Below are 26,234 nucleotides of genomic sequence, written 5' to 3' on the forward strand. Positions count from 1 at the left end.
AAATGAAGAGATGGACATCTAGTGAATACAGTATCTTCTGCAGCAAGATTTACACTATAACTGGTTTTGAGGAGTACTTGGGAAATAATTCCATGTAGCAAACCTGTACCAAGCCTAGAGTAATACTGAGGCAAGATCAAATAGTGAAGATTGCAAGAGCTCAAGTTTGCCTTTCCTTATATTCCACAATCATTTTAATTTGGGGTGGAGTGCCTTTATTTTGGGATAAATTGACACAGGGCTGCTGCAACAAGGGACACACAAGAATCTTCTCCTATCAAGTCTTATACCACAATAACATTTGGAAAAGTCTTGCAACGACCAGAAGAGAGTGATACTTATTCTGCATAAAAAGAGCTACAACAGTCAAAGGCCAAATCCTGCCCCTTTCTACTTGGCTTGGTGCTTTTATCTTATAACTTTACTTGGAAAATGGAGATATGAGGGGAAGGACTCTTTATATGATGGATTTTAAACCTCAAACTAAAGTAAAACCTTGAATCTTGTATATTTAAGTTGCATTTGAAGGTGGCCCTTAGTCTCCTAAGTCTTTTAGATGTTTTTGATAGAGACACTCAAGAATGTATAAAAACACATCAATATCACATAAACTTACTTAAAAAAAAGAGCAAAAAATATGCTCATTGTTTTACTTAGCTTTTTATTCCATCATTATGGCACAAGATAGAACTTAAAGACAACATCACTGAATAAGCCTTCAACTTCATTAAAATTAAGACTAATATGTTTTATAAAATTATTTTGATATGATACACTTTCCCTTATGGAGTGCTAAGAAGGAATTTCTCTGGAACGCTGCAGTGCATTGCCACCCACTGCCCAACAACGGCTCTGCAGCTGAAAAGCAACGTGTATAAAACAGCAACATTTAACACAACATACAGCTACCCAGGAGGTGTGGCTGACCCAGACTTTGGCACAATATTTATAGAAACACAGTTGTGAGCTTCTCCAAATGTCATGTTCATTTCTGAAACTCTACTTGTCTCCCTTTCATGTGCCTGTCTGCATTTTTTTCCTTTCTCTAACTTTCTTAATGCTGGAGCTTTGTTATTTCAAAGGAAAAGCCATATTCTTTCTCAGTGTTATGCATCTCAATTTATTAGGTTTGGTTTTCTAAAATTTGGATTCCAGTTTATTGTTTTAAAACTATACATAAAATCATACATTTATAAATATATATATTATATCCTGCATATATAACATTGGTTTTCCTTTAGAATGGGAGGGCAGACTTTGCACTACATACTTAGTTGGTTTAGGCACAGTGTTCTTAGATTCTCTGAGCTGCTTCCTACCAGAATCTAAAAAAATACTTTTACAATCTTGTACCAAATTTTAAAGTTTTTTGAAAACATATGTATAAGAAAAAAATATTTTGTATTTCCCCCTCTAAGCTCACTACTACCCTTATAAAATATATGGCTTTTCATGTTCCACTTTATTTTAGTGTTTTCCAAAAGGCAGTGAAAAGAAGTACAACTTTCCCCTTTAACAGCTTTTTTTTTTTTTTTTAATATATATATATAAGCACAGAAACCAGCTTGTGCACTTTCTATAGAATTCCAATGCATATCATGGTAATGTAAGTTCAGTGATTTTTTTAAAAAAAGCAGTCATGATTGATTGACATCTGTATATGAAAACATAACATGATTATCATACAATACCCATTACAGAATATACAATCATCAAAACTGCAGATATATAAATACATTTTTAGCAACATCAAAGCAACGGTTTTATCATATACACAGCATATGCATACAGAGTTATTACACTGAAGTTTTCACCTTGTTTTTTCTCAAATGCTTGCTGAAAAACAGGAACATACTGTATTTGTAAATTAACTGCTTGACAGTGCTGTTAAGAAATTAAAGTGAACAAAGTTAAAAAAAGTATATGCAATACAGTTGGTATAAAACAAACAAGCCCTCCCTGTTTTCCAATGTCACCGTTGTTTTCCTATGAGTCGGAGGCACGGGTATGAGCGGCAGTTCCACAGAGTCAGATCATACAAGGGTTTCTGGGAGGGCATCAGGGTTATCAGCTGATAACAGCTCCCAAATCTGCCACCTCTCCCTTTGCCACTCATTCCAGTCCGCCTCTGAAACACTTTTACTGTTCTGGCTGTGAGGTGCTGTGGAATAGCTGTGACCCGCTTGTGTGTGCGGGCCCGGCTGCTCCTGCCTGGGGGTGGCCGGGTCAGGGGCTCTGCCTGGTGGCCCTCCAGCTGCTCTCAGCCCTGAACCTTTCTCTGGGCGCTGAAGTCTCCACAAAGAGTGCAGAGTTGAGGAAACACCCGAGCGCTGCGGCAAGGCAGAGCTTGTTTTTGCTGGGCCTGGGTAAGGGGGTGGCGGCCGCTCTTTCCTGTAGGAGGGCTTGGCTGCGCTTTGCAAACAGACCGCGCTCGAGTCGTGCTCACTGAGGTCCTCCACACTGCTCAAAGTCAAGTGCTGCTCCGACCTGGAGTGGGACAGCTCTGAACTCCTGCAGCCAACTTCACTGCGTGGGTGAGTGCACAGCCGAGACCCCAGGGGCTGGAGCTGGCACTCGGGAATGGCAGCTGTCGTCTGGCTCCTGCGCATCACCTGCCGGCCGCTGTCCAGCTCCGAGGAGCTGCCCTGCCACCGAGGGGAACACGCGGCCAGGTTCCCCTGGGAAAGGGAGCACTGTCCGGGCCGCAGCGAGCTGCTCTCATAGATGTTCCCGTAAGAACCTGGGGGAAGAGTCAGAATCACAACATGAGTCTGCAGAACCATTCACGTGGCTTTTAACAAGCTACTGCTTTTCCCTTGTATCACACCGCAGAAGAGGAATGGGGGCTGGGACAGGCTGAGAGAGGTGGGGCTGTTCAGCCTGGAGTGGAGAAGATTGCACAGAAACCTCCCAGCACCTTCCCGTATCTGAAGGGGGCTGACAGGAAAACCAGAGAGGGACTCTTCATCAGGAACTGTAGTGACAGCACAAGGAGTAATGGGTACAAACTGAAAGAGGGGAAATTCAGGTTAGATATGAGGAAGAAATGTTTACTGTGAAGGTGGTTAAACAATGGAACAGATTGCTCAGAGAGGCTGGGGATGCCCCAACCCTGGCAGTGTTCAAGGCCTTGAGCAACCCAGTTTAGTTGGAAGTGTCCCTGCCCAAAGGAGGGGGGTTAGGAGTAGATCATCTTTAAGGCCCCTTCCAACCCTTATCACTCTATGGTTCTATGATTCTCTGTGTTCTAGAAGAATTCAAAACTATTTCTTGAAGCAATTTAAAAATGACTTTTAAAATTAGATTTGACTGTTTGAAATGTTGCTGTTTTCTGTATTCCACTGAATACAGAGAAGTATAACCACTGTTCTACTTAAGAGTCACATTCTAAAAGTCCAGCTCTGGACAATGTGAATTCTCCTGATTACACAGTGATTTCTTGAAAACAAGGAGTTGATTTTTTTCTTTGCTAGATTTGGCTTTAAAATTGAGAAATTACTTACCTGTGATTACTGGATCTTTGCAGCCACTTTTCAGCGTTGAATGCCAAGTGCCCCAGATATCAAAATGATCTTCAGAAACCTCTAAACAGCAGTAAGAGCAGGGAAAAGATTTAAAAAAAATCAAAAAAATCAATCCTCTTACAGACATTATTTAGAAATACGTAAATAGAAAGGTAAAACCTTATGTAATGTATCAGAGTCATTAACATCCAGTGGCACCTTCACTGTGTATCTAACATGAACTTCTCATATGTGAGACCCCACCTGGAGTAGTCTGTACAGTTATGGTCACCACAGCATAAGGACATGGAAATGAAGGAAAAAATCCAGAGGAGAGCTATGATGCTGGTAAGAGGACTGGAGCACCTTTATCTACAAACACCGGCTGAGTAAATTGGGGCTGATCAGCCAGGAGAAGAGAAAGTTGTAGGGAGACCTTGTAAGAGGCTTCCAGTATCTCAAGGGGGCTGAGAGGGAAGCCGGCAAGGGACTCTCCATCAGGAACTATAGTGATAGGACAAGGAGTAATGGGTGCAAATTGCAAGTGAGGAAATTCAGGTTAGATATTAGGAAGAAATTTTTTACTGTGAGAGTGGTGAGGCACTGGAACAGGTTGCCCAGAGAGGCTTTGGATGCCCCAAGCCTGGCAGTGTTCAAGACTAGGCCGGATAAGGCCTTGAGCAATCAGATCTAATGGGAGGTGTCCCTGCCGTGGTAGGGGGAGGTTGGGACTGATGATCTTTAGGTCCATTTCAAACCCTTGCATTCTGATTCTATGTAGTTGCTCACAGCTGCTTGTTTCAAGATCAGATCCTGCAATGGGTTCAGTAAGCTCTGTAGGGGCAGGTGCCTGAGTTTGCTGAATCCTTAAGTCCTCTGCCTTGCTGAAGTCAGAGAATTTGCACAAGAACAGGGGGATTTGGTCCACAAAAGGTAGTTTCTGGCAAAGCTCACTCAGGCAGCCCCAGCTCCAGGGGTTACTGTAAGGCATGCTCTATCAACCCAAGGATGCTGCCAATCTTACCCAGAAGTGCAGCCACAGAACAAAGATTTAATGAAATGATAGGTTATAAACAGTTTAATGCCTTTTTCTGATTCCACTAGTCAGTAGAGGAATTTCCTAATTTTTCATGGTCCAGTACCTTTGTGATGCATATCAAAGTCCAAAAGATGGTTAATACGATAAAACTTCATGTAATTTCCTGTTCGTAACTTAATAGAAATCTGACCAAATTCTTAAACCTGTTCAGAGATTTAGATATTGAATACAGAAGATAAATTCCAATTGGCATTTATAAAGCATGTAATTGAGATATTAGTCTAAATCCCATTAATTCCAAAGGGAATTAAGTGCCTAGGCAGTACATCAGAAATTAAGTGGTTTTAAAAATACCACCAGTTATGTGCATCCCTAAGCATTGAAATTTCTTAAAGTTTGGCTCACTAAGCATAAGTTTCATGGATGACAATTTTTTAATGTGAATATTTTTATAGGAAAAGCATCTTGAAGTGCTGGTGAGCTCTTAGTTTAAACCACAGTTCTTGACCAAAGAAATCATTCAGGTATGCACTCCCCAGGTAGCTACAGGAATAATGGATCCCTGCACTAGCATGCTCAGTGTGTAATTGGTTGCAGATGTAAAGCTGTACAGCTCAGCTATATTTTCAAGTGAGTGGGTGTAGAGTTAATTCTTTACAACTGGAGGAAGTTTGTGCCTGAAATCTTAAAATAAGCTTTTTCCAAAGCCTGGACCATGACCTTGTAGGTCCAATGGATCAGGACTAGACTTTGCCATGCTGTCACAGACAGGCTGAAAAACTGGACATACATAGTTCTGCATTCCTAAATAATACCTCCAAGTTTTGAGAAATGCCATACGAAGAGCATCCCTTGAGCTAATGAGAAGGACTCAGCACAGATCCTTTAGGCTCAATACAGAAAAAAAGGATACTGGCCTGTCACTTTTTAAATAAGGTTATTTACACTATTGCTCCTCAAATCCTGGTAGCTGACAATACAAATTCAGCATTTTCCAATTATTTCAGGAAAACTTTATCAGCCACTGATGAGGAGGGACACAAGCAGGATGCACTATACCTTTGGCAGCCTGTGATGCAGAAGAATTCTCCTTTGGCTTACTTTGCAAGTGTCCAACCAGCGTGTACTGCTCAGGTACCTTGTACAGCTTATCTGGGCTCCGGGCAACTTCTTCTTGCATTGCCAGCAGCGAGCGCTCAGACAGCACCGGGGAGTTGTTGTCATAAGGGGAGACGTCACCACTGGAAGCTTTGTTGGAGTCTGTGGAAGAATGTCTTTCTCCTGTGGAGTAGGAACCTTCTGACCGCAGCATCTCAGGGCTCCTGAGAAATTTTGATGAAAAAACTACTGTTAATAACAAAATGCATCATGCTCACAGTTACAGGTGCAGTTTGACATCAAGGCCAGGTTGGATGGGGCACTGAACAATCTGGTCTAGTGAAAGGTGCCCCTGCCCATGGCAGGGGGCTTGGAACTAGATTACTTTTAAGGTCCCTTCCAACCCAACCATTCTATGATTCTATGATCATACAGATAAAATCAAATACACAAGAATGGTCACAGCTGCTGAAATGAAAACACTTCAGAAACAGTTATTGAGGTGGATTTTCCATGAGTAAAGCTTTTGCCATGAAGTGGCCAGCAGAGGCCACTCAAAATCAAAAGATGTTGCTGTCAAGAAAGAAAACAACAAAAAACCCACACAGCTGTACAGTAAACCAGAGGAAACTAAGCAGTGAATCAATTCCTTATGTTACCTTGACAATGTGACTTGTGGCAACAATAAAACTGAAGGCATGATAGGAAAGATTAACTTGATTCAAAGCAGTATGCTAAAATAAATTCTTGTATTCTGAAGTTTTGCATAGAGAAATCAAGCACTCAGCTTGCCTTTCACACTATGAGAACAATCCTCTTCTAGAGACATAGGAAGGTAAATATTCTACAGGGGACAAACAGATGTATTTACTGTACTTATGACTGAGCATCAAACAACTGGTTCCACTGATATCTTCTACAACTTCTTTTACCTTTTCACCTTCACACCCCCAACAACATAAACTGCGTTTATTTTTGCCAAGAAAAGGCAAACACAACTCCCACCTAAGTACAGCCAAAGATCAGAGAGACAACTCATTTTTGAAATGTGCTGGGAACATTGGTGGAGATTTCTTGAACTGTCACAGTTTGCCTTGCAGGTAGGAGGCAGGCTGTGAGTCACTGAATATCACAAGAAACACGTAGAACTACTCTGCAAATAAACAACTTTTTCTCTATTGTTCCTCACTAACTTATATTTTTATTACTAATTTTTCATTTCTCTGCACCTTTGTTTTGTAGATGTTTATCTTTTGCTTCTCTTGAGTCAAACACTTCTTTGAGCGACCTCTCGTTAATATCTGTTCTAATTAAATGTGATACAACAGAGGATCATTCCTGTAAATGTCTGAAAATGGTCAGCCCTTTTCATAGTCAAATCCAAAGACAGCTTGAATGTAGTGAGCAGCCAAAACTCATTTCTCGCTATAGAACAGTAACCCTCTTTCCAGACAAATAAAATAAAACTGAAGAAAGAAAAGAAAGAAAACACACAGCTAGCAACAACACAGTAAATATTAATACAGAAATAAGGACAAAACTTAACACCACTTTCAATCTGTTGTTTTTTCTCCAGCTGATTTACATATTGCATGTCCCAAAAAATAAAATATATACAATTGACAGAATGATTACTATGTTATTAAATATTCCTATTTTTTTTTCAGCATGAAAGCAACCATGAAATGTTGGGAATTAATTAAATAATGTTACTCCTCAGTAACTGTCAGTGACAAAACCATCACTGGAGTTAAACTGAGGCAAACTCAAAAAACAGAGCTGCCATTTGGCAAAGCTGTTCTGTCATAAGCTTCCCAGGGCAGCATGGTAATGCAGAGGAGTCATAAAAAAACCCCCAAACAACCAAAAAACCCTCAATTATGTAACTTCTCATCTAAACTTCTTATCTGAACATGAGTCCAATGTAAATTAATCTACAAACACACAGTGAAGTTTTTAAAGTATGTATCATTCTATCACAAACCTTTTTTCTCTTTTTTTGCCACTTGCTTCTTTCTTTCTGTCCTCCTAAGTCCTAAAAACCCTTGTGCAGTGATATGAGATTTAAGCAGTGCCGTGGGATTTTCAGAAGAACTACAAGAACCTCTTAGAAAAGGGGAGAAATTTTTGTATCTGCAGGTTTCCTATGACCAAGTGTCCTTCTTTCCAGCCTTCTAGACTGAATGTCATCTAACAGTAAGGTTTTAATAGCATGCAAATCTTTTCAAAACCCAAATCTGCTGCACAGGGCAAAGACAGAGGTAAACCAGCACTTATCCATGGCAAGGTAACACAAGGAATAAGGGAAACGAAAATGGAAATGAAGGAATGTGGGAACATAAACTTGATCTTTGTGAAACACTGATTTCATGTCTTACCTTGAATGATCTGTTATAGTCTACCTCTTCTCAAGACAGAGCTCCTGCTAAAAATTTACCTGAATGGAAACTTTCAAGTGTTTGGAAAGATTCAAACATTCAAATTTCTAAACTGATTTACAGTTTTGGCTGGTAAGTCCATACTATTTTTCATATACATGTATAATATCACTTTCAAATTTGTTTAGGCAAAATAGCTTTAAAAATCAAAGGAACTGCTGTGGTCTCTGTCAATCTTACTACAATAAACCATCAAAATGTGTTAAATACTTAAAAGCAGGAAACTGAACTTATACATTTGCAGCTTTACTTCACAAACAAAATAAAACAACTTGCAAGAAGACTTTGGTTTGCTTCTTTGCAAATATAGAACGAATTCTCACGAATTCCTAAAAATGAAAGTTTTGCATCTGTTTGCTTTACTATTTGAGTTCATTAGCAATGGATGTTTACTACAATTTGAAATTCTTCTTCCCTTGGATAGTGAGATTCTCTACCCACTCAGTGGGGAGAAACTAAATTGGAAGGCAAACAAATACTGTGCAAGATACCCACTCCTCTACATGCAAAATATGAGGAAGGGCAGATTATGGTCTTCACAGAGAATAACAGATGATTATATGCAATCAAATGCGAGGTAGGAAGGCAAGTAAAGTATTTTCTAGAGGTTACGAACTATGTAAGGAAAAGATTTTAGAAGTGGTTAAGTACCAATGGAAAGATTTGAAAGCAGCAGAAGGAACCTATGCCACATGAATTTTAAAAGACAATTTCAGATTCCAAAACAACAGGCATCTTTCTATGAATTGATGTTGTCCACCAGAGTCCAGTCGCATGAGTGAATTGGAAATGTGTTAATCACAATAATTGCTTCTGCTGAGGATATTCCTACTTTTCTGCTAGCATCAAGGTTATCAAAACAGGAACTCCCTTTCTGTTTCTGGTAGAAACCCTTTTCTGTTATAAAAAACTTAAAGCTTCTGAGTGGGAAAACAATTATGCCTTCAAGAGGCAAATCATACGGAGTGTGATGGCTTGGCAGCCCACGGTACTAATTTTCACATGTATCTGAGTAACACAGGTGCCACCAACAAGGCAGGTTACTGTGGCATTAAGATGTGGTTGCTACTGTAATAGGGTACAGGACTCAATGTTTGAAGGAGCCTCTGCAGCTATAAAAACTGCATTTACACATACTGTATGACCTGTTGTATGGCTTCATCTTTATGTCACAGGTAAGGATGGATTAAAACTCATTATCATAATCCAAAAACATCCAAAAATGCCGTAACTTTGAAACTTATTTACTTTGAAAGGACTATTAACCATGATAAGCAATAAATAACCATAAGAAATAGATTTTATTTTTTGTTAGTTTAAAGATGCTTCATCTTACAGCTGTAAACCCAAATTCCATTGTCATCAAGCCAACATACAAAAAATTGGGAAGTCACCCACAAAAGCACACTTCACAATTGCTGCCATTTGTAATTAGCGCTTTACCATGAACAACTTCCAAAAATTCCCTGACACACTGTTCACAATGCTCAGCTCTTAAGGGAACTGAAAGATGAGAAACATCTGATTTGTCCTCCTCTGGGGAGGAAAAGAGATTGTGTTTTCTCTGTTAGATCAGAGCCAAGAAAGCATTGATAATGACAGCAAGAGCAGAAATGTGAGGACAATTGCAGAACAGGACCTTCAAAGCAATTAATGTGACATTAAAGTTGATTCTGTATGCAGTCAACTAGCTCTTCTGATGAAGACTGTCTCAGGAATATATAAAGTTTTTTATTATACAAATCCACATTTGTATTTTGAGTATGTGACCAGGCAATTTCCAAGAGCAATAATGATATATTTTGGAGGCTCATTTCCATGAAATCAAGACAAATATCTCCTTGTTGCCTGCTGTCTCACATTTCTTATAGGAAAAATTAGCAACACATTTGTAACCTCGAAATTGAGATTATGTTGTGAAATACATTAATCTCTTAAGAGCATCACACTCCTAGCAATAACACTAAGCAACATTCTCTCTAATTGCCTGGAATACCTTAACCAAGAAGCTGCAACCACAGTGAAAACATATCTCATCAACATTAAAAGTAAATCATTTACATGACAGCAGAGTAGAAAGAATATGACAGTAATTTTTTCTTATCTCAGTGATATTTCATCTGCCCATTACTGACAACACAATAAATTAATACTACTGTAGCTATATGCTTCTGTTTGGCTTCAGAACATTTCCTTACAAAATGCCTTTTGTCAGTTGTGGCCAGATTTCCACAAAAAGATGCATTTTCTCCTGTTGGTGTGCATGCTGGATAAAAGTAAGGAACTTCAAGGAAAAGTCAATTAAGAAAACAGGATCTAACAATTCCTGTTACATCCACAATGATTTGTGACTAACTTATGCAAAAGTGGTATGTGTAGTCACATGTGAGATAAATTTGATGGTTTTTTTAGTATATAGATGGTGAAATCCATCATGAAGTTTTTATTAGCTTGAGTTACAAATAATATGACCATTCCAAATTAAGGGCCGAAAGGAAGAAGTCTCTACTCTCTGCCTTATGTCACACGATTTGTAGTGTCTGTCCTAATTGTAGTCTCGGCTTCTGGCAAATGTGAAACAAGTCTAAAAGACAGCTCATGTACCTCTAACTATCCTGCACTTACTGTGATCTAAATATTCACATGGCTACTTGTCAGAAAAACTAGCTGAAATTATTTCACACAGAGAAAATTACCCCAAATCAGATGATCTGTGATAATGTGCCACTTCATGTGGTCAAGTTAGCAAACCAATAAAATCCTTTACAACTTAATATATTCTGCACATATTTTCATTTCCAAATTTTATAGTTAAAGAAAGCTTTTTCCTGAAGGTGTTAGCTATGCTATTTCTTGTATACCTTTTCTTCTGAAGCCAGGCACACCATTATATTACCTCCAACTATACAATGGGAGAGAAAAAAAAATCATAGCTGACTGTACAAATTCAATTTTAATTATATTCTGAATGCACTAGGCACTTTCCACAAACATAGGAAGACAAAGTCCAGTATGTCCCAGAGAGTTTAGAGTCTAGAAACCCTCTTAAATATTACTTAAAGCAAGTCTGTCAAATTTTATGATTTTTGTGTCTGCCATATTGGGATTCACTAGAATAAAGACAATGACTGTGTGGTCCCATGAGAAAGCCATGAACCCTGTTAATCTGAATGTACAAACTCACAGCATTAAGGCACAAGGGTGCAGGCATATATACACCATAGAGAAGGTCAGAATATGTTATATATCATAACTGCTATAGTGACCAGAGTGATTTTTCTCTTCAGATCTTTCACAAAGCATACAATTAAATAATATCCAAAGCGTCCATAGGACTGCTGTTGTGGCAGTTGGCTTGTTCACAATGTCCTATGTGTATAGGATAGGAAAAGAATGAGTGGTCAAGCAGCTCGCTGTGATGGTGTTAAGGCACTCTAGGGTGTGTTTCAAGGATAGTGGAATACATGCTTCCTGTTACTGAAAACTACAATAAACTCAAGACATGAACCAGCAGATGACTAAAATACATCCTGTCAGATAATAGTGCACTGAATATTTTTATGTACATGTCATTCTGTTCTCTGCAGCAGAACACAATCTTTCCTCTGAATCAAGGAAACAGTTTTGTCTTTAGAAAATGCTGTACAAGAGTCATAATTTCTTTGGCAGAGTCTGTGTAATAGGGAGGATATTTCTATTCCACTGTAGACAGTGCAGAAGAGCTGTGGAAAACTAGAACCTTTTGGACACTTCCAGTGGGAGATAGAAATTCCCAGCAGAAAAAGGGATGATGAAAAAACCGATTACTCACGATGACTGGGAAGCTTTTCTCCTCAGCAAATAGTCCACAACATCTGGGTCAGTCTCTAATAAGCTAATAAGCACTTCATTCTGTAAATCAGGGGAAACCTGTGAAGAAAAATACAAAAACAACTTAGTTGGAGGTTAATATCCTTTCACATACTTTTGCTGCTATGCTTAATCTAAATAACCAAGTACAAGTACATTTACAGAGAGCATATAAAATATTCAGAAGCTTTCATTTAAAAGAGAAATTTCATGTAAGAACAGATGAAGTAGGACTGAAGATCACTTTGTACAATATTCAATGCTGATTACTGTTGAATAACTGGTTGGTATCCAGTTGGTTATTTTATCTGGAAATAACAGTGGGATTATTTATGTACCTCAATCTCAAAAGCTCCAGTTTAAGATCCTCACTTTACACTGCCCTTCAACAATCTGAGGACCTTTAAAAATCTCCATCTCTGCCTCTCCAGCCACTCTCACCAACAGGCTCAGTCAGCATTTGTGTCACCTTTGGAGTCTGGCTTTCTGATTTTCTAACTTTCTCTTTGCACTTTGTATGGGTATGAACCTTCAAAACCTTTGATAGCTTCAGATGCTGCAGGATACAGCAGAAATGGCACCCCAAAACCTGCACATATAAACTCTGTGCTTCCAACTGCACTTATCAATCCTCAAGTGAGTTTGTCTGCTTTGTCCACATTAGAGTGGAACATTCAACTCAAACTTCAAAACACTGAAACAGATAAAACCATCAAAAAAATTTGAACAGCCCAGGTTCACTCATGACAGATGGAACTCGATGCAAGACAGTCTCAGCAAGGAGTCATCAGCTGGGCAATACACGTTTCTGGATGCAATCTGTCAGACCCTGAATCTCTTGACCTTCAAGTCACACTTCATGGACCATTTATTCCCCCTGACATTTCCTGGGAAATAGGAATAGAATTACTAACACACTCCCCGGAGGAAGATCTCATTTTGGGAGGTATTTAGGGAGTCTAGTTACAGAAAAGGCATATTTCTTAAAATAAGGAAGTAATTAGAAAATAAATGAAGATATGCATAATTAGTTCAAACTGATCCAAAATCTCTATCTACACAAAACTTGTGTAACCACTTTTTTTTTTTTCCATTATATTCAGTCTCTGAACTGGAAAAATATTTTACTGATGGTCACTGATATACTAGTCTTTAAACAAATTTTTTATAGGAATATAATTTTTGGAAAACTGGTATACTGTAACTTCTCCATTTAGATAGCTTTTCTATACACTAGAAGAAACTCCAGATAAAGTTTCATGGTAAAACAGAATCCACACATTTTTGTATGTAACTCACTACTCAGCTTTTTGTCAAGTAACTTCTAAGAAACTACTGAGAGAACTTTGTCAGAAAAAATAAAAATACTCCTTGCCTTATTGAAAAAAAAAAGAAGATAAATCAGTCCTTCATTCCGCCAAAACAAGTCTGAAAAAGTTCCACCAGAAGTTCAGTTGCAATAAAAGCTTCTATGAAACCCAAACTTAACACTTCTACTGATTCACAGACTTTTACCAGAATGAATCTACATGTACATTTGTGCTGATGGTCTCTTTTCTAGCTACCTACTGGGTCTGGGCTTCCTCCTGTGCAGCAATTGTCTTCAATTTAGTTCAGCAACTTGGCAAGTTTAGAAATAATATGCATGTAATTGTAAATTTACACTTACAGAGAACTACAATATCAGTATCTCAGGAAGATATCACCATAACTATTACTGACTTAATTGTTTCACTGGTAATTGCACCTAAGTAGATGGATGAGAACTTGAAATTTGAGACAGAAGAGATGCCAAAGCACTGCTGAAATAGCAGCTCTGGAGGACATACAGGGACATATTAGAGGGCTCTAGGGTTGCCAGGACTCCAGCAGAGTTCCAGATATTTTGAGATTTTGAGGTTGGGTGCTACATGAGAGTCACAGCTGTTGAGACACAGAAGGATGGAGGAACCCTCGAAGTGTCTTCTTTGTGCTGTCCCTTGCCACTGATGTGGCACAGAAGGGCAGTGTGTGGCTGCCTCCACAGTGGGAAGGCCACAGTAGCCACTAACTGTAAAAATATGAAATTTCATACACTCTGTAGCACTTCTTTGCAACAGGGTTGGATTTGGACACTAGGAGATCAAATACATGAACAAGCTGCTTGCTCTCCATCCCTCATGCCAAGTCAAAAATGAAGGGTGGTTGAGTTGTGTCTCCTTTCATTCAGCTGGCAAAGAACAGTCCTTTATACATCCCCATGAAACATTTTCATACATCCCCAAGACTCACTGAAATGGGCAAGATTTGGACATGAAAGTGGTTATCATCACTGACATCAATGAAGCATGGTCAGATTCCATCTTCTATAAGAAATCCACTATTGCATGTTACTGATGTTAACAACAGTTACTTAGTAAAAATGGTGCTCAATATGCTGGGTTGCTCCAATAAACAGAATCTCTCTGACCCACCAATATGTCAGAATCATTCTGATATTGTAGTCTGAGTACCCCACCACTTTCTGGTTTCCTAGGGTTTGGTTCACAAATGTTCCAGTTTCAATGCTGAAACCAATCACAGTTTTATAACCTCCCCATACATAAAAGTAACAGAAAGAAAAAAAAACCCAAACACAACAGCATCTTAGCATTATTGCACCATGTTATAGCTGTAGCTGAATGCTTAACTCCAGATGTTCTTCTTTTTATGTAGCATAAACGTCAAGTATAAACAGTAAAAGAAACTCTGGAAAACAAAAGAAATTCTTTTTCCCACACCTCATTTAACCTCTAGATGAAAGCTGAAGCACTGAAGAGATGAGGGAATAAATCCATCCATCAGAATCAAAAGAGACTAGATGCAGGTTAGTCTAACCTTAGCCCCATCCTTTCCACATTCAAAGTCAGAATGAGTGCCTCAAGTATTATGTACTGAGATGTGTCTGTGCTGTAAGAAATTCTTAATGAGAAATAACAATAAGAACACTTCAAGTATAGTAAGTATTCTTATTCAAGTATTAATTTAAACTTGATAGTGCCATCCACACTCTGGGCCAGCAGACCTTCACCCAAGACTGCAGTTCTGTCACTTTCTTTTCCTGATGTGGAAGGAAAAATAGCACCTAGCATTTTCCCCAAATGTGAAAAGCATTTAAAAAAAAGAAAAAAACCCAAAAAAACTAAAAAAAAAAAGAAGAAAATGATTGCAAGTATCTCACTGGTACAAGAGTAAAAATAAAAGGCAGGAAAACCACAAAAAGTTCATCTGAGGCAGGGCTCATGATTGCTTTCTCATGCTCTACTCCCTGTTGAAAACCGATAGACATCTTCCATTTACAGTGGCCATCAGCCCACAGTTCAGGGCTGTTCATCTTCTTCCAACAAGGTCGCCAGCACTCAGCTTTGCTGAAGCACTGGAGGTTTCCAGAGTGATCTTTCTGTTTTGGGAACTTGTCTCCTCAGTGTAACATAGTGCTGCTTAGTCTCAGGACACAACAACCAAAGTTTTTTCCACTTTTTCAAGATTACTGATTTTGTTATGTGTATTTTTGCTAAAATGAAGACAGAATAATGAAGACCACCACTAGGTCTGACTGGCCTCTACTACCCCAGAGCAGGGATCATTCAGACACAAGTCATGCTGAGCTGACCTACAATTTTGTACACAAAAAGAGCAGAAGATAAAGCCACAGAATGAAATGCCCAAGTAACTGCTAGGCATGAGAAATGTGATCTAATTAAGCTTCATCTTAAGTAAACATGTCCAAGTCCAAGGCCATCAGCCTTCTTTGAAGAACTTGCTTCCTTCAGCAAGACAACTGAAAGGGACTCAGGAACGACACAGATTTATGCTTTGTTCCTTTTACCCAGCTAACAAACAAGAAAGCTTTGTCCTTCCTCTCCACCCAACCAATAAAAAAAATCTTGGGTAGGGAAGGCAACTCCTTAAATTAATCAAAGATCTCTTAATCCCTGCAGAAAAATTGTCTTCCTGACTTCCAAAACTGAGATGTGAAAGATCATTTTCAGTCTTGTCCATGCATTGCTCAGTATACAACTGAATAGCCAAGCCTATCATTTTCACAATCTTCTAAACATTATACCTTTACCTACACAGAAACCATTATAAGCAAGATACAAGTACACATTTTTAGTATTTTTACTTACTGCCAATCATTCTCCTTGCTAGAAGACTACTCTTTTTTACCAATAATTATTGATCCCAGTTTAATGCAGCTTCTACAGTTTATTTCATCCCCATCTACTTTAATATCAGTCAGTTATTTTCTCAATTATCTTACAAATGTATATGAGTAATATGAAAAAATATCCACCCACCATGAAAAGGGTTTCATAGTTTTCAATCATCTTTTGCACAACAGCAATGATAGCAGTACTCTCTTCAGCTCGAGCTGAGCTCTGAACTGAGAATTCTTTGTCTGTCGATTTCTGCTTGTGCAACAAGTTAGGGCCAAAGATGGTGGCCAGGTTAAGTGATGTCATTTTGTTCCCAGTGATCTAGAAAAGAGAATAAAAGTCAGGTGGGGTCTCACAGGACCTAGTGTATACAGGTATGTATACAGACACATCTATATACACTCACACCCCTACACACCCACACACAAACACATACTCTCTCTCCCCCCCTCATTTGGTAGATGCTTCATTAATCAAAACCAAATCCTGCTGCTTGTCAATAAAAAATGAACAACTTTTAGAAACACCTTGAGTCAAACATCTCTGCAACAAGCACTGTAGATTTCCTGGATACATTTTCAAGTAGATTACAGGAGTAGAAAGTGGAAGTGTTTTCTGCCCTTAATTCCCTGGGAGCTCAACAGTGGCATACTTCTGAACTCAGAGAAACCTCCCGCCTACTTCAGCACCTCAGCACATTACTGTTTCCTAGGACCAAAGGCTGAAAGCTCCTGGCTTTCTCAAGTAGCACTCAAGATTTGAAATATATACAGTGATACTTTCCCATGTTTAAACTGTTGAGATAACTAAGGAGCAGGCTCATTGTTTTTATTAGCATTTCCCTGTATTTCTAGAACATGCCAAATGTTTACTTGTTAGGTGGCTTTTTTTAGTTTGTTGGGGTTTTACCTTTTTTCCTACTTTTATAAAACTGTGCTCAAGGAAGCAAACTGAATTTTGAGGAAGTAAAAGGCTAACAATACATACTAGACTAGAAGAAATTATCTGAAAAATATGTCATATACATTATTACATCAAAAATTTCGTTGTCATATTGTGATTAGACTACTATATTCTCCTTCTATTCTTTCAACTAAGCAAAAAGTAGAGGCCATAGGTAATTTGAATTAATAATTTTTTAAAAGGATATAAAGAGACATCAAAAAGAGGTAGTAAAAATAGAATTGCAAAAAGTCAGTTGCACAAAACAGATGACTTCAAAGTAGTATTTTAAAAATTATTTTGTAGCTGATCGTTCACCCAATACTCTAGTCAAACTTAAAACTGCACTGACTACACTTGGTTTATTTTTCAAAGAACTCAACTAGATAGCACAGAAATGACAGTAAAAAGCTTGTCTTTTTATTGGTAGGAGCAGTGTGTAAGTAGGTGCATGGGCAGTCACAGCAAACATGTTGGCTCTTTGTTTAGAGACTCATCCCAGCACGACTGTGAGAACAGCACACCCTTATCTGCACAGCACCAAGCACGCAGCAGTTTCTCAGGTGACCTGCTTTTCAAACTCTGACTTTTGAGCCACCATGGATGCACAGGCACAAAGTGCCTCAAGTGTGCTGGGGCAGCCTCTGGCTGTGCCTGGATCTGCAAGTGCAGGCTCTTTGGACAAACAGTGAGCCTTTTCTTAAGGGCAGCCTCAGGGCATCCTTAAAAAATGTTGTAAATATTTCCACTGAAATTAACTGAATGAGTGATTTTAATAAAGTTAGTTATCCATCTTCATCTTCATGTGAGAAGGGTTGTAGAAAGAAATCAAGAAGAGAGACTGTGTGCCAAAGCTTGGCTGTTTTCCTTCCAGTGATAGCAAACAGTCTGATAAAATACTTTCTCCTGCCCTGTATGCCTTTATTCACTTAATTCGTCATAAATAGCTTAAACAATTGTGAGCAGAATATTGTATTATCTATAAAAGGTATCCAGTTGCACATAATATTCCTGATGCTTAGAATACTGTCAGGACAGCTTACATAAACTTGCCTTGCCAAAATACCTGTGGCAAAGCTGATGTACAATACTTGAGCCAAATCAACTCTGTTAAGCAGCATCCCCTTAGCCCTGCAATAAGATCCTCTTGGGTACATTCCTGAACCAACAGAGAACTACTTGCAGGACCAGGGGGACCATGACCTTAGCTGGCTTATACATGCTTTTAAGCACAGTAAAACTGTTACAGGCTGCTCTTTCTAAATGCTTTCCATCACAGTGATATAGTTTTTTTGAAACAAAAATAATAGCAATTAAAGTGCATTTAAAAGTTAACTAGGCCTTGAAGTCACATACAACACTGGAAGTTACGACTTGTAAAGTTGGAATAACTGGAAGTTAGGATCTGAGGCAGAAATTTGGCAAAAATAAGTCTCAAAGTGCTAATTGTTAAAATCAGGCAATTGCAAAAGGCATTAAAATTGGACAAAATCAGCAGGATTTTCCATCTGGAAGACAAAATTCTTGAAGAATTTCCTAGGAGTGTCAGAAGTAGTCTCTGCTGCCATTCAGAGGACTGAGAACCCTTCCACAGATAAACCAGTGTATTTTTGGCAAGCACAGACAGACTATATCAATTTTATTCAGTTAACAGAGTTGCATAGCAACTTTTGCACAGCAGCCTACTCGTTCAAGCACTTCCCTGGCAGGAAACAAGAACCCTGGATTTTCAGGTCTTCTCTAGTGTGAATGGGCACAGGTGCCTATGTGAGAATGCTCAGGGCTAGAGCTCAGCCCCACAGCTGTGGGCATTCTTGTCTCCGTGGGGTGAGTGCACATCAAACTCTCCCCTGAATCTGGCCCAGACCGCAACAGTTAAGGAGGTCAGAAGGAAAACAGGCAAAGGCGAACCCTGACTCCAGCTAGTGATGAAGTCTGTCAGTTGCAAGGATACAGCTGGAGTTCCTGTCCTCTGTTTTTTATTTTTCACTACTCAGGGCACACAAGGAAGCTAAGAGAACCAAGAAGCGAACTGCTGTGTCCAAAAGTCATATAAAAAAGCAACAACAGAGAATGAAAATAAAATGAAAAAGTACATCCTTGCATGCCAGACCTTTTCTGACTATTTTTCCCATAGAATATAATGAGATAAAACAAGGCAGCAGGGGAAGGATGGATGACATTAGATGTTCTTGACAGCAAGGCTGGTACACTGAATCTCCCCAAGGAAGTGGTAGATGTTTTTATGATTAAGTCATACAAAAATTAAACCTTCACAGCCCCAAGAACATAGTAAACAAATGGCAGAAGTGCAGGCAAATAGATTAAGTCTCTCCCATCTTTCAGGGCTACGCCATCACTGTGTATGTTTCAAGGCTTTTAAGATCTCTTTTCAGACCATGAATTAAGCAAAGTCAAAGGACACAAGTGACCAGGACTTACCTCTTGGCCATCCTTGTCTCTGGTGTCTTCTGCATGGCCAGCTACTGTGGAGAGGAACTGCAGCAGCCGGTGAAGGGTATCGCAGTTACAAGGAGGTAGAAGATAAATGAGAAGCTGTAAGGTGCTGAGCTGTTCATCTGGCTCTAATACTAAGAGGGGAGAAAATATGTTCTAAGAAAATCACTCCAACTAACCTAAAAGCAGAACAAATATACTGTTCCCAACCCATAGGAATAGCTTTGTTTAAGAATCATTTTCCTTACAACATCAGAAGAGAAAACTCTAAGGAAACATCAAAACTATAAGAACTACTGCTATGGGATTTTTGCCTTAGTTGGTTAACATTTTGCTCACAAGTTCATAGGATTTTTCTTAACCTATAAGAGAGCAAAAACCATGTTTTAGACTCCATCACTGTTACTGGACTCAAATATTCTGCTTACTTTTCTTACTTACTCCATTCATTTAGGCATAGCTACTGGTATATGACAGTAGCTGTCAAGCATTCCAGTCAGGTTTATGCTTTAGCCATTTTTAATCAGTTTTCTTACAGTTTTTCATCTTGCAGAAGTACCAGGAGATTGGAAAAGCAACCAGAGAAATAAAAGACATTTTACTACCACCACCACCACTTGAACCATCTACCATCTACATGATAGCCAGTGACAAAGGTGGGACAGAGGCAGGATCTCAGACATGAGGGCTAGAAAGCATCTGAAGAACACATTCCAGGCAGCTGCTCAAGCTTGAAAACTCCAGTCTCACTTTTTCCTAAATCTCTGAGAGGGTCTTAGGCAACACAACTGGGAGTACTTAATATGATGGCTTTGAGGACCATTAACTATGAAGAAACTTGAATTTTTGAAGCCAAGCTGGAACTGTGGTCAGTAAACAGATCTAAAATTTTAAGATATGAGGATTCAAATGGGAGTCTGTGACCTGGTACTGCTGGATCAATGACAGGGTCAGGTTTTAACAGACAACATGAATTCCATTCTTATAGTTAGTGAAATCCCTCTTGTTCTAGTTTTCTGGATAATTCTTACACACTATAAAAACCAAGAAACCTCAGTAAATGTATACTAAAGAATATACCATATTATATTATATTATATTATATTATATTATATTATATTATATTATATTATATTATATTATATTATATTATATTATATTATATTATATTATATTATTTACTATTGCATATGTATTGCATAGTATATTATACAAATATTTGGAGCAAATCAAGGCCAGAGCATTAAAGGAACAGAATAAAAGAAGGCTATTAGTAGAGATCAAAGAATTCAAATAGATTAGCTTTTGAAAATTGATAAATCAAGATGTTGTAGAGCTCACAGAGAGTGTTGATGAAAGGTGTATAAAGCTCTCTGGTGAGAAGTGGATCAGGCATGTCACGCAGAAATTCCTTTAACAAGGCAGCAACATCGTGAATGCTGTGCTCTTCATCTAATACAACATCTACACCTCGGTCAAACTCTTCACGTAACTGAAAAAAATTATGAGAGAAAACCATAGTTACTTCTTGTCCCAATGAATACATCCCAACACAGAAAATCTTTTAAGAGGCAGATTTACTCATTTTCACTTTCAAGATTGAGCATGATTTGCCTTTGGTAAAAGTCAAAGATATAATTCATATCTAACTGCTGCTTATTCCATAATACGTAACTTTAGGTTTGTACCAGATTGTAATAAAATACAGGTTTTTTTCCAGCTAATATATGACACTCTTGTATGAAAACATGTATTCAAGTATAATTTTTGCAGAAATGCAAGATTATAGCAAAGGCAGAAACCAGAGAATAAGGAAAATTACAAGACAGGCTCTTATATCACCTTTCTGCATTATCCCTGGAACCAGAAAGACTAAAATTGCATTTCGTAACATTTATGATTTTTTAGAAAAACATTATTATTAAGATCATGTTAATATCCGCCAAATTCACATTTCTCTTGTCATTTAAGACTATGTAAAGATAGATAGCAAGCAGACAGGTTCACTAGACTTCACAGCATTCCTTCACACACACCTTGTTCTGCCTTCCAAATTTAGTTATACTCATTAAGTAATCATCATTACAGAGTTCACAAACAGCAAGCTAACATCATAACAAGGTATTGCTATATTTTTTTTCCCACTTTGGTCCTCAGACAAATTCTGTACAATTCAAAGGCATCACACTTCCCAAAGGCAGAAGAAAACCATCTCCCAAATTTGAGATACCTTAAGGTAAAAAACTGTCCTTCTGCATGGATTTTTCAGCACCAAGAGCAGAATACTTTCCTCAGGCTGACATCTTCACCTTTTACTCTTTTGGCATTTTGAAAACAGTCAAGAGGTTTTAAAACTATTTCCTAGAAAAAATGTGTACCTTTGCTAACATTATGAGGTATGACAATGTCACACCTATCTTCCCAGAGTGATTACAGCTAAATCTTATAAACAAAGAAATCTGAGGTATCAGACTTCTTCACCAGGAATATTACAAAACATATCAAAGAGAGGGAAGAAGCTAAGTCACAAGCAAACAATCTGCCTGTGATAATTTGTGACAAATATTGACCACGTGCAAATCTATCTTGAGTGTGTTCAGTGTGAAAATCCTTTGTTTTCAGCTGAGACTGTGCTTTCAAAATGGGTGTGACAGGTATTCATTAAAAACCACAGCCTCCATTCTAATTTAATAGGATTACTTTTACCATTATTAATATCAGTCATTATTAATAATGAATAATTATTATATGAAGACCAGAATATGTTCTTTATCTAATATTATTCTTAGATTTATGGTCAAAGATTTTCCAGTGCCAGCTTGGGGACTTCATTCCCAGCTTAATTCTACTCTCCAGACTGGTGAAAAATGCAGAACATCCCTGCAGAGCACCATAAATTACCTCAATCCAGAGGATTGTTTCTGCACTTAAATGCCTGAAAGCAGCTGAGGAAACCCATTAGCACTGCATCAGGAATTCAGACTTTTCAAATTGCTGGCTAAATCATAAACTGCTGTTACAGTCTTGAATATGGCACTTGTGCTCTGATATCCTGTGAGACCTACAGAGATATCCTAAGCAGCAAAATATGACAGAAGCTTTAGTGAGATGTGGCCACATTTCAGGCCCGGGTATCATGGCTGTTAAAACTGTATATTGTACACCTCAACTTTAAGTCTTTCAGCCTCCATTCACATGGAATGCTTTCAGACTTTTGGAAGATACAGGTGGTGAACTACACTATTCAGCATCCACTGAATCTCATGATATGAGAGATGAGGACATGTGCTGGAAGAGGGGATAGGAGAGCAGAGCTCCAGCTATTTCACTCTCCATCCTCAGTTTTGAAGCTGCCACGATGTCACCAGGCCCAGCATCAAGGGCTGCCCATCCCAACCTTGGCAACAATGCTCCACTCGAGCATCTGTTCCAGGCAAAAGATGGTACCTGGCATCCTGATGCTCCAGATCTAACACCTTGAGCTTGAGAATCTCATGATGCTTGAGAACATGAGCTTGGCAATCTCTGTCCTACACCCCACTGAACATGAAGGAGGAGGTTTGCAAGAGATTCACGTGCTCTAGATTTTCTCTTCTTGCTCACCAATCAAAAACCCTGCTGGCACATGCATCTACTTACTTATGTATTTACTGCAACAAACTACAGTGGAAACGACATTTTCTAACTGGGGAAGGAAGGAAAACAAAATATGCTTACTTTCTACACAAGAAAAACGAATGAACAGCTGCAAAAGCACACCAAAATCTGAGAGCTGGGTTTGGCTTTCTATGGCTCAGAAAATGAGTGGAATTTTAATTGAACCCAGACTTTCCCATGTGTTCATGTTGACAGCTTTTACTTCTGTAATCACAAGGGCCAAGCTGATGCTTCCTTGTTGTTTAATGAAATATATTGGTTTACCAAGTTCAATAAATTAGTCCATGTAATAAAAAACATAGATACCAAAATCTCTTGATTTCCTCACCTTTTGGAAGCAGGGTAAAACGAAAAGTGGTAAAAGTTATTGATGTTCAAAGTAAGGCTTAGTTTACAAGTGAATGATGAAAGCTCTCTGCTTTTTCCTCAATGATGCAATTGTACTCATCCCTAAATGATAATGTATGTTTTAACATTGAAGCTTGCAATGCAAATGTGAGGCAACTTCAGCACTTTATCTAGATCAGTGTTGATCTGAAAACTGCCTCTGCAGATTTCTTTTAGCTTAGTGTTGTACCAGCTACTCAGGAATAGAAACTGCTGGAGAATGAGCTACAATTCAGTAGGGTATACTGTCCTACCAGCCAAAATCAATTCAATTTAGCTATTCAAGGCAACTTTCCAGAATGATAAAACATTACACTATGAAGTTTTTAGATCTTTTTGCAAAGAACTATAACTTCTGTGATCAGATGGAGTCAAGCTCTCTTTTGCATTCTTTTCTGTTTGATGTTTTTTGTCTTAACTTCCTGAGAAGGGCATTTTCCTCTAACTTTTCATCCCCTCCTTATGCATCATGCAAACACTAACCACCATTCTCCACTGCTGTAATTCAACATGTATTCCCAGCTTCTGGGAATTACAGTGCAGCATCTAGGTAGGTATACCTAGGAGCCAACATCCACATTTGACTTTATCTCTGGAACCTAATTGTACACTATCTTTCTTTTTCATAATTTGACTGAGACTAAGACTTGGAAGGGTCTGCTCTGACCATGAAGTCAGGGGTAAAAGAAAGGTGATATTTAGGAGCACAGATCTTAGGGTCAAAGAGATTGTTCTGTACTTGCATGTTTTCTCATACCGTGAGTTTTCCAAAAAAGATTTACAGTTTGAGCTTACTTTGGGAGCTTCAGCTGTTTCTGAGATGAAACGAACAGCCAAGATTTTTTTTTCCCTGCAGTGTGACCTTTGGAAAATTTCTTCACTGTAGTTTATTTGGATCTCCAACTCTGTGCTACTTTTGCAGAGCAAAACATACAGAGCCTGTTAGCCTGCTGAGAACCTGACAAGGGTTTCACCAGATGTAAAAGATATTGGAAATGGCCTTTTATGAGCCATCAAAAAATTATTGAAGTCACTGACCCAGAAAACCTAAATTTCACCAAGCTACAGATGGGGAAGAAGACACAACAAAAGTAATCAGATTTATTTGTATCATAGCTCATGAAAGAAAACCATATCCACTCACCTGTCTTACTCTCTTTTTTGAGCTTCCAACTCTGAATATTCCTACTGTCTGGAGACCTGCAAGTGTAATACATCATAGCACTATTTTAGTTTTTAATTTTCTCCTGAAAACTGCATTGAACCAAAGCATTCTGAACTATGTGTGTACTTATAAGAATAAATAATAAAAAAAAGCAACATATTTCTCCACAAACGTATACTTACCACATTGATGCAAGATTCAGTTGTGATTAAGAAGCTATCCTCTGTGGTTTTTTAAGGACCACACTTAATCTGCAAAATGGCATCTCTGTGACATTTCTTGTGATGCCACTTTGGTAGTGTCACTGCTATGAGAGACTGAGACACTGCTCAGGGTTTGGAGGTGTAACTTCCAGGACTGACATCAAAGGAAAGAGGCAGTAAAATAACTAAATACGTGGGCATTGAGCTGTGTATTTGGATACAGGATGAAGTTGGTATTTGGGGTAACTCACTGGGCCTAAAGTTCCTGTCAAGACAAAGTTGAGAGTCTCCTTCAAAGGTTCATAAATAGGGCACTCAGGTAGACTATGACAGGGAAGAACTTCAACTGGGAGTTGTGTGCAGTTTTAAGGTAGGAATAAGTATTATATAGAGGGAAAGCTATAAAGAAGCATTGTTGTACTTTTGGCAAATTGTGTCATTTAGACTTAAAGTGATTAGGAAACTGGTGTTGCCCACTGTTTCATAAGACCACAGTTCAAACTTTCTTCTAGCCCTGTAGAAAGCCACTACAAATACTACACATGATAATATGGTTCTCAAATGGACATATCCTGCAGACTAGCAGGGTCTGAAAAATTGAAGAGGTGACATGCTCTTTAGCAATAACAATGTGAGTGGAAATTTTAGAGCCTTAAGGACCAGTGTACATAATATAATTTTACATGGTTATACACTTTTGCAAAAGGCATGAAATTATCTATAAATTTGGAAGTTTATGATCTAACAAGGGCTTCTTTGCAGCTCTAATCTCTACTGACATACAGGAGATGTAAAATTACCTTGTGAGACAAATGACTTTTGACAGCCATTAGGCTACACTTGCTTGCTGGAGATGTGTCACCTTGAGCAGTATTTGGAGTTGCAGATCTTCAGAGACAGATAAGATCCTGCTTTTTTGTTTTTTTTTTTAACATAAAAATCTCTTTTTAAATCTTCTCTCTTTGGTTAACAGAAAATTACATTGATGGACTATCATTTAGTAAACCCAGCAACATTGGCAGGGAATCATTTGAGATGGAGAATACACACATTGGGCAAAATCTGCAGGCTGGTTACTTGTTCCTACACAGACATACGGTGTTTGTTCTACACTGCAGGTCTACAGAAAGCCTTTATATCTCTGGGACATGACTCTAGGGAAAATAGGGAAGGTGAACAAGGACAGGGGCTTTAATGTCTAAAAACATAACCACTTTTTGTCATATAATGCTCAGAATTATCCTTTAAAGCATTCATCAGAAACTGCAGGTGATTTGTTGCTGAAAAGGACTTATGCATATAGGTAAGTATTTTCAGA

At 38.4% G+C, this 26,234-nt stretch overlaps 1 protein-coding gene across 4 annotated transcripts in view; it reads right to left on the reverse strand.

Annotated features, from left to right (window-relative positions):
- Positions 1 to 644: 644 nt before the first annotated feature.
- ARHGAP6 (Rho GTPase activating protein 6) overlaps positions 645 to 26,234 on the reverse strand; it is a 312,268-nt gene continuing 286,678 nt past the window's right edge. For all 4 annotated transcript variants that reach the window (XM_014882414.2, XM_014882415.2, XM_088160197.1 and 1 more), the window contains exons 6-13: positions 24,693 to 24,748; positions 20,846 to 20,996; positions 19,490 to 19,638; positions 16,247 to 16,426; positions 11,890 to 11,987; positions 5,602 to 5,864; positions 3,504 to 3,584; positions 645 to 2,740 (exon numbers count right to left, since the gene is read on the reverse strand). In XM_014882414.2, coding sequence (XP_014737900.2) covers positions 2,034 to 2,740; positions 3,504 to 3,584; positions 5,602 to 5,864; positions 11,890 to 11,987; positions 16,247 to 16,426; positions 19,490 to 19,638; positions 20,846 to 20,996; positions 24,693 to 24,748 — 1,685 coding nt within the window. In that variant the 3' untranslated portion in view covers positions 645 to 2,033. The remainder of the gene's footprint in view (positions 2,741 to 3,503; positions 3,585 to 5,601; positions 5,865 to 11,889; positions 11,988 to 16,246; positions 16,427 to 19,489; positions 19,639 to 20,845; positions 20,997 to 24,692; positions 24,749 to 26,234) is intronic.

Source organism: Sturnus vulgaris, chromosome 2 (assembly GCF_052056855.1).
Source record: "Sturnus vulgaris isolate bStuVul1 chromosome 2, bStuVul1.hap1, whole genome shotgun sequence".
NCBI classification, from domain to species: domain Eukaryota; kingdom Metazoa; phylum Chordata; class Aves; order Passeriformes; family Sturnidae; genus Sturnus; species Sturnus vulgaris.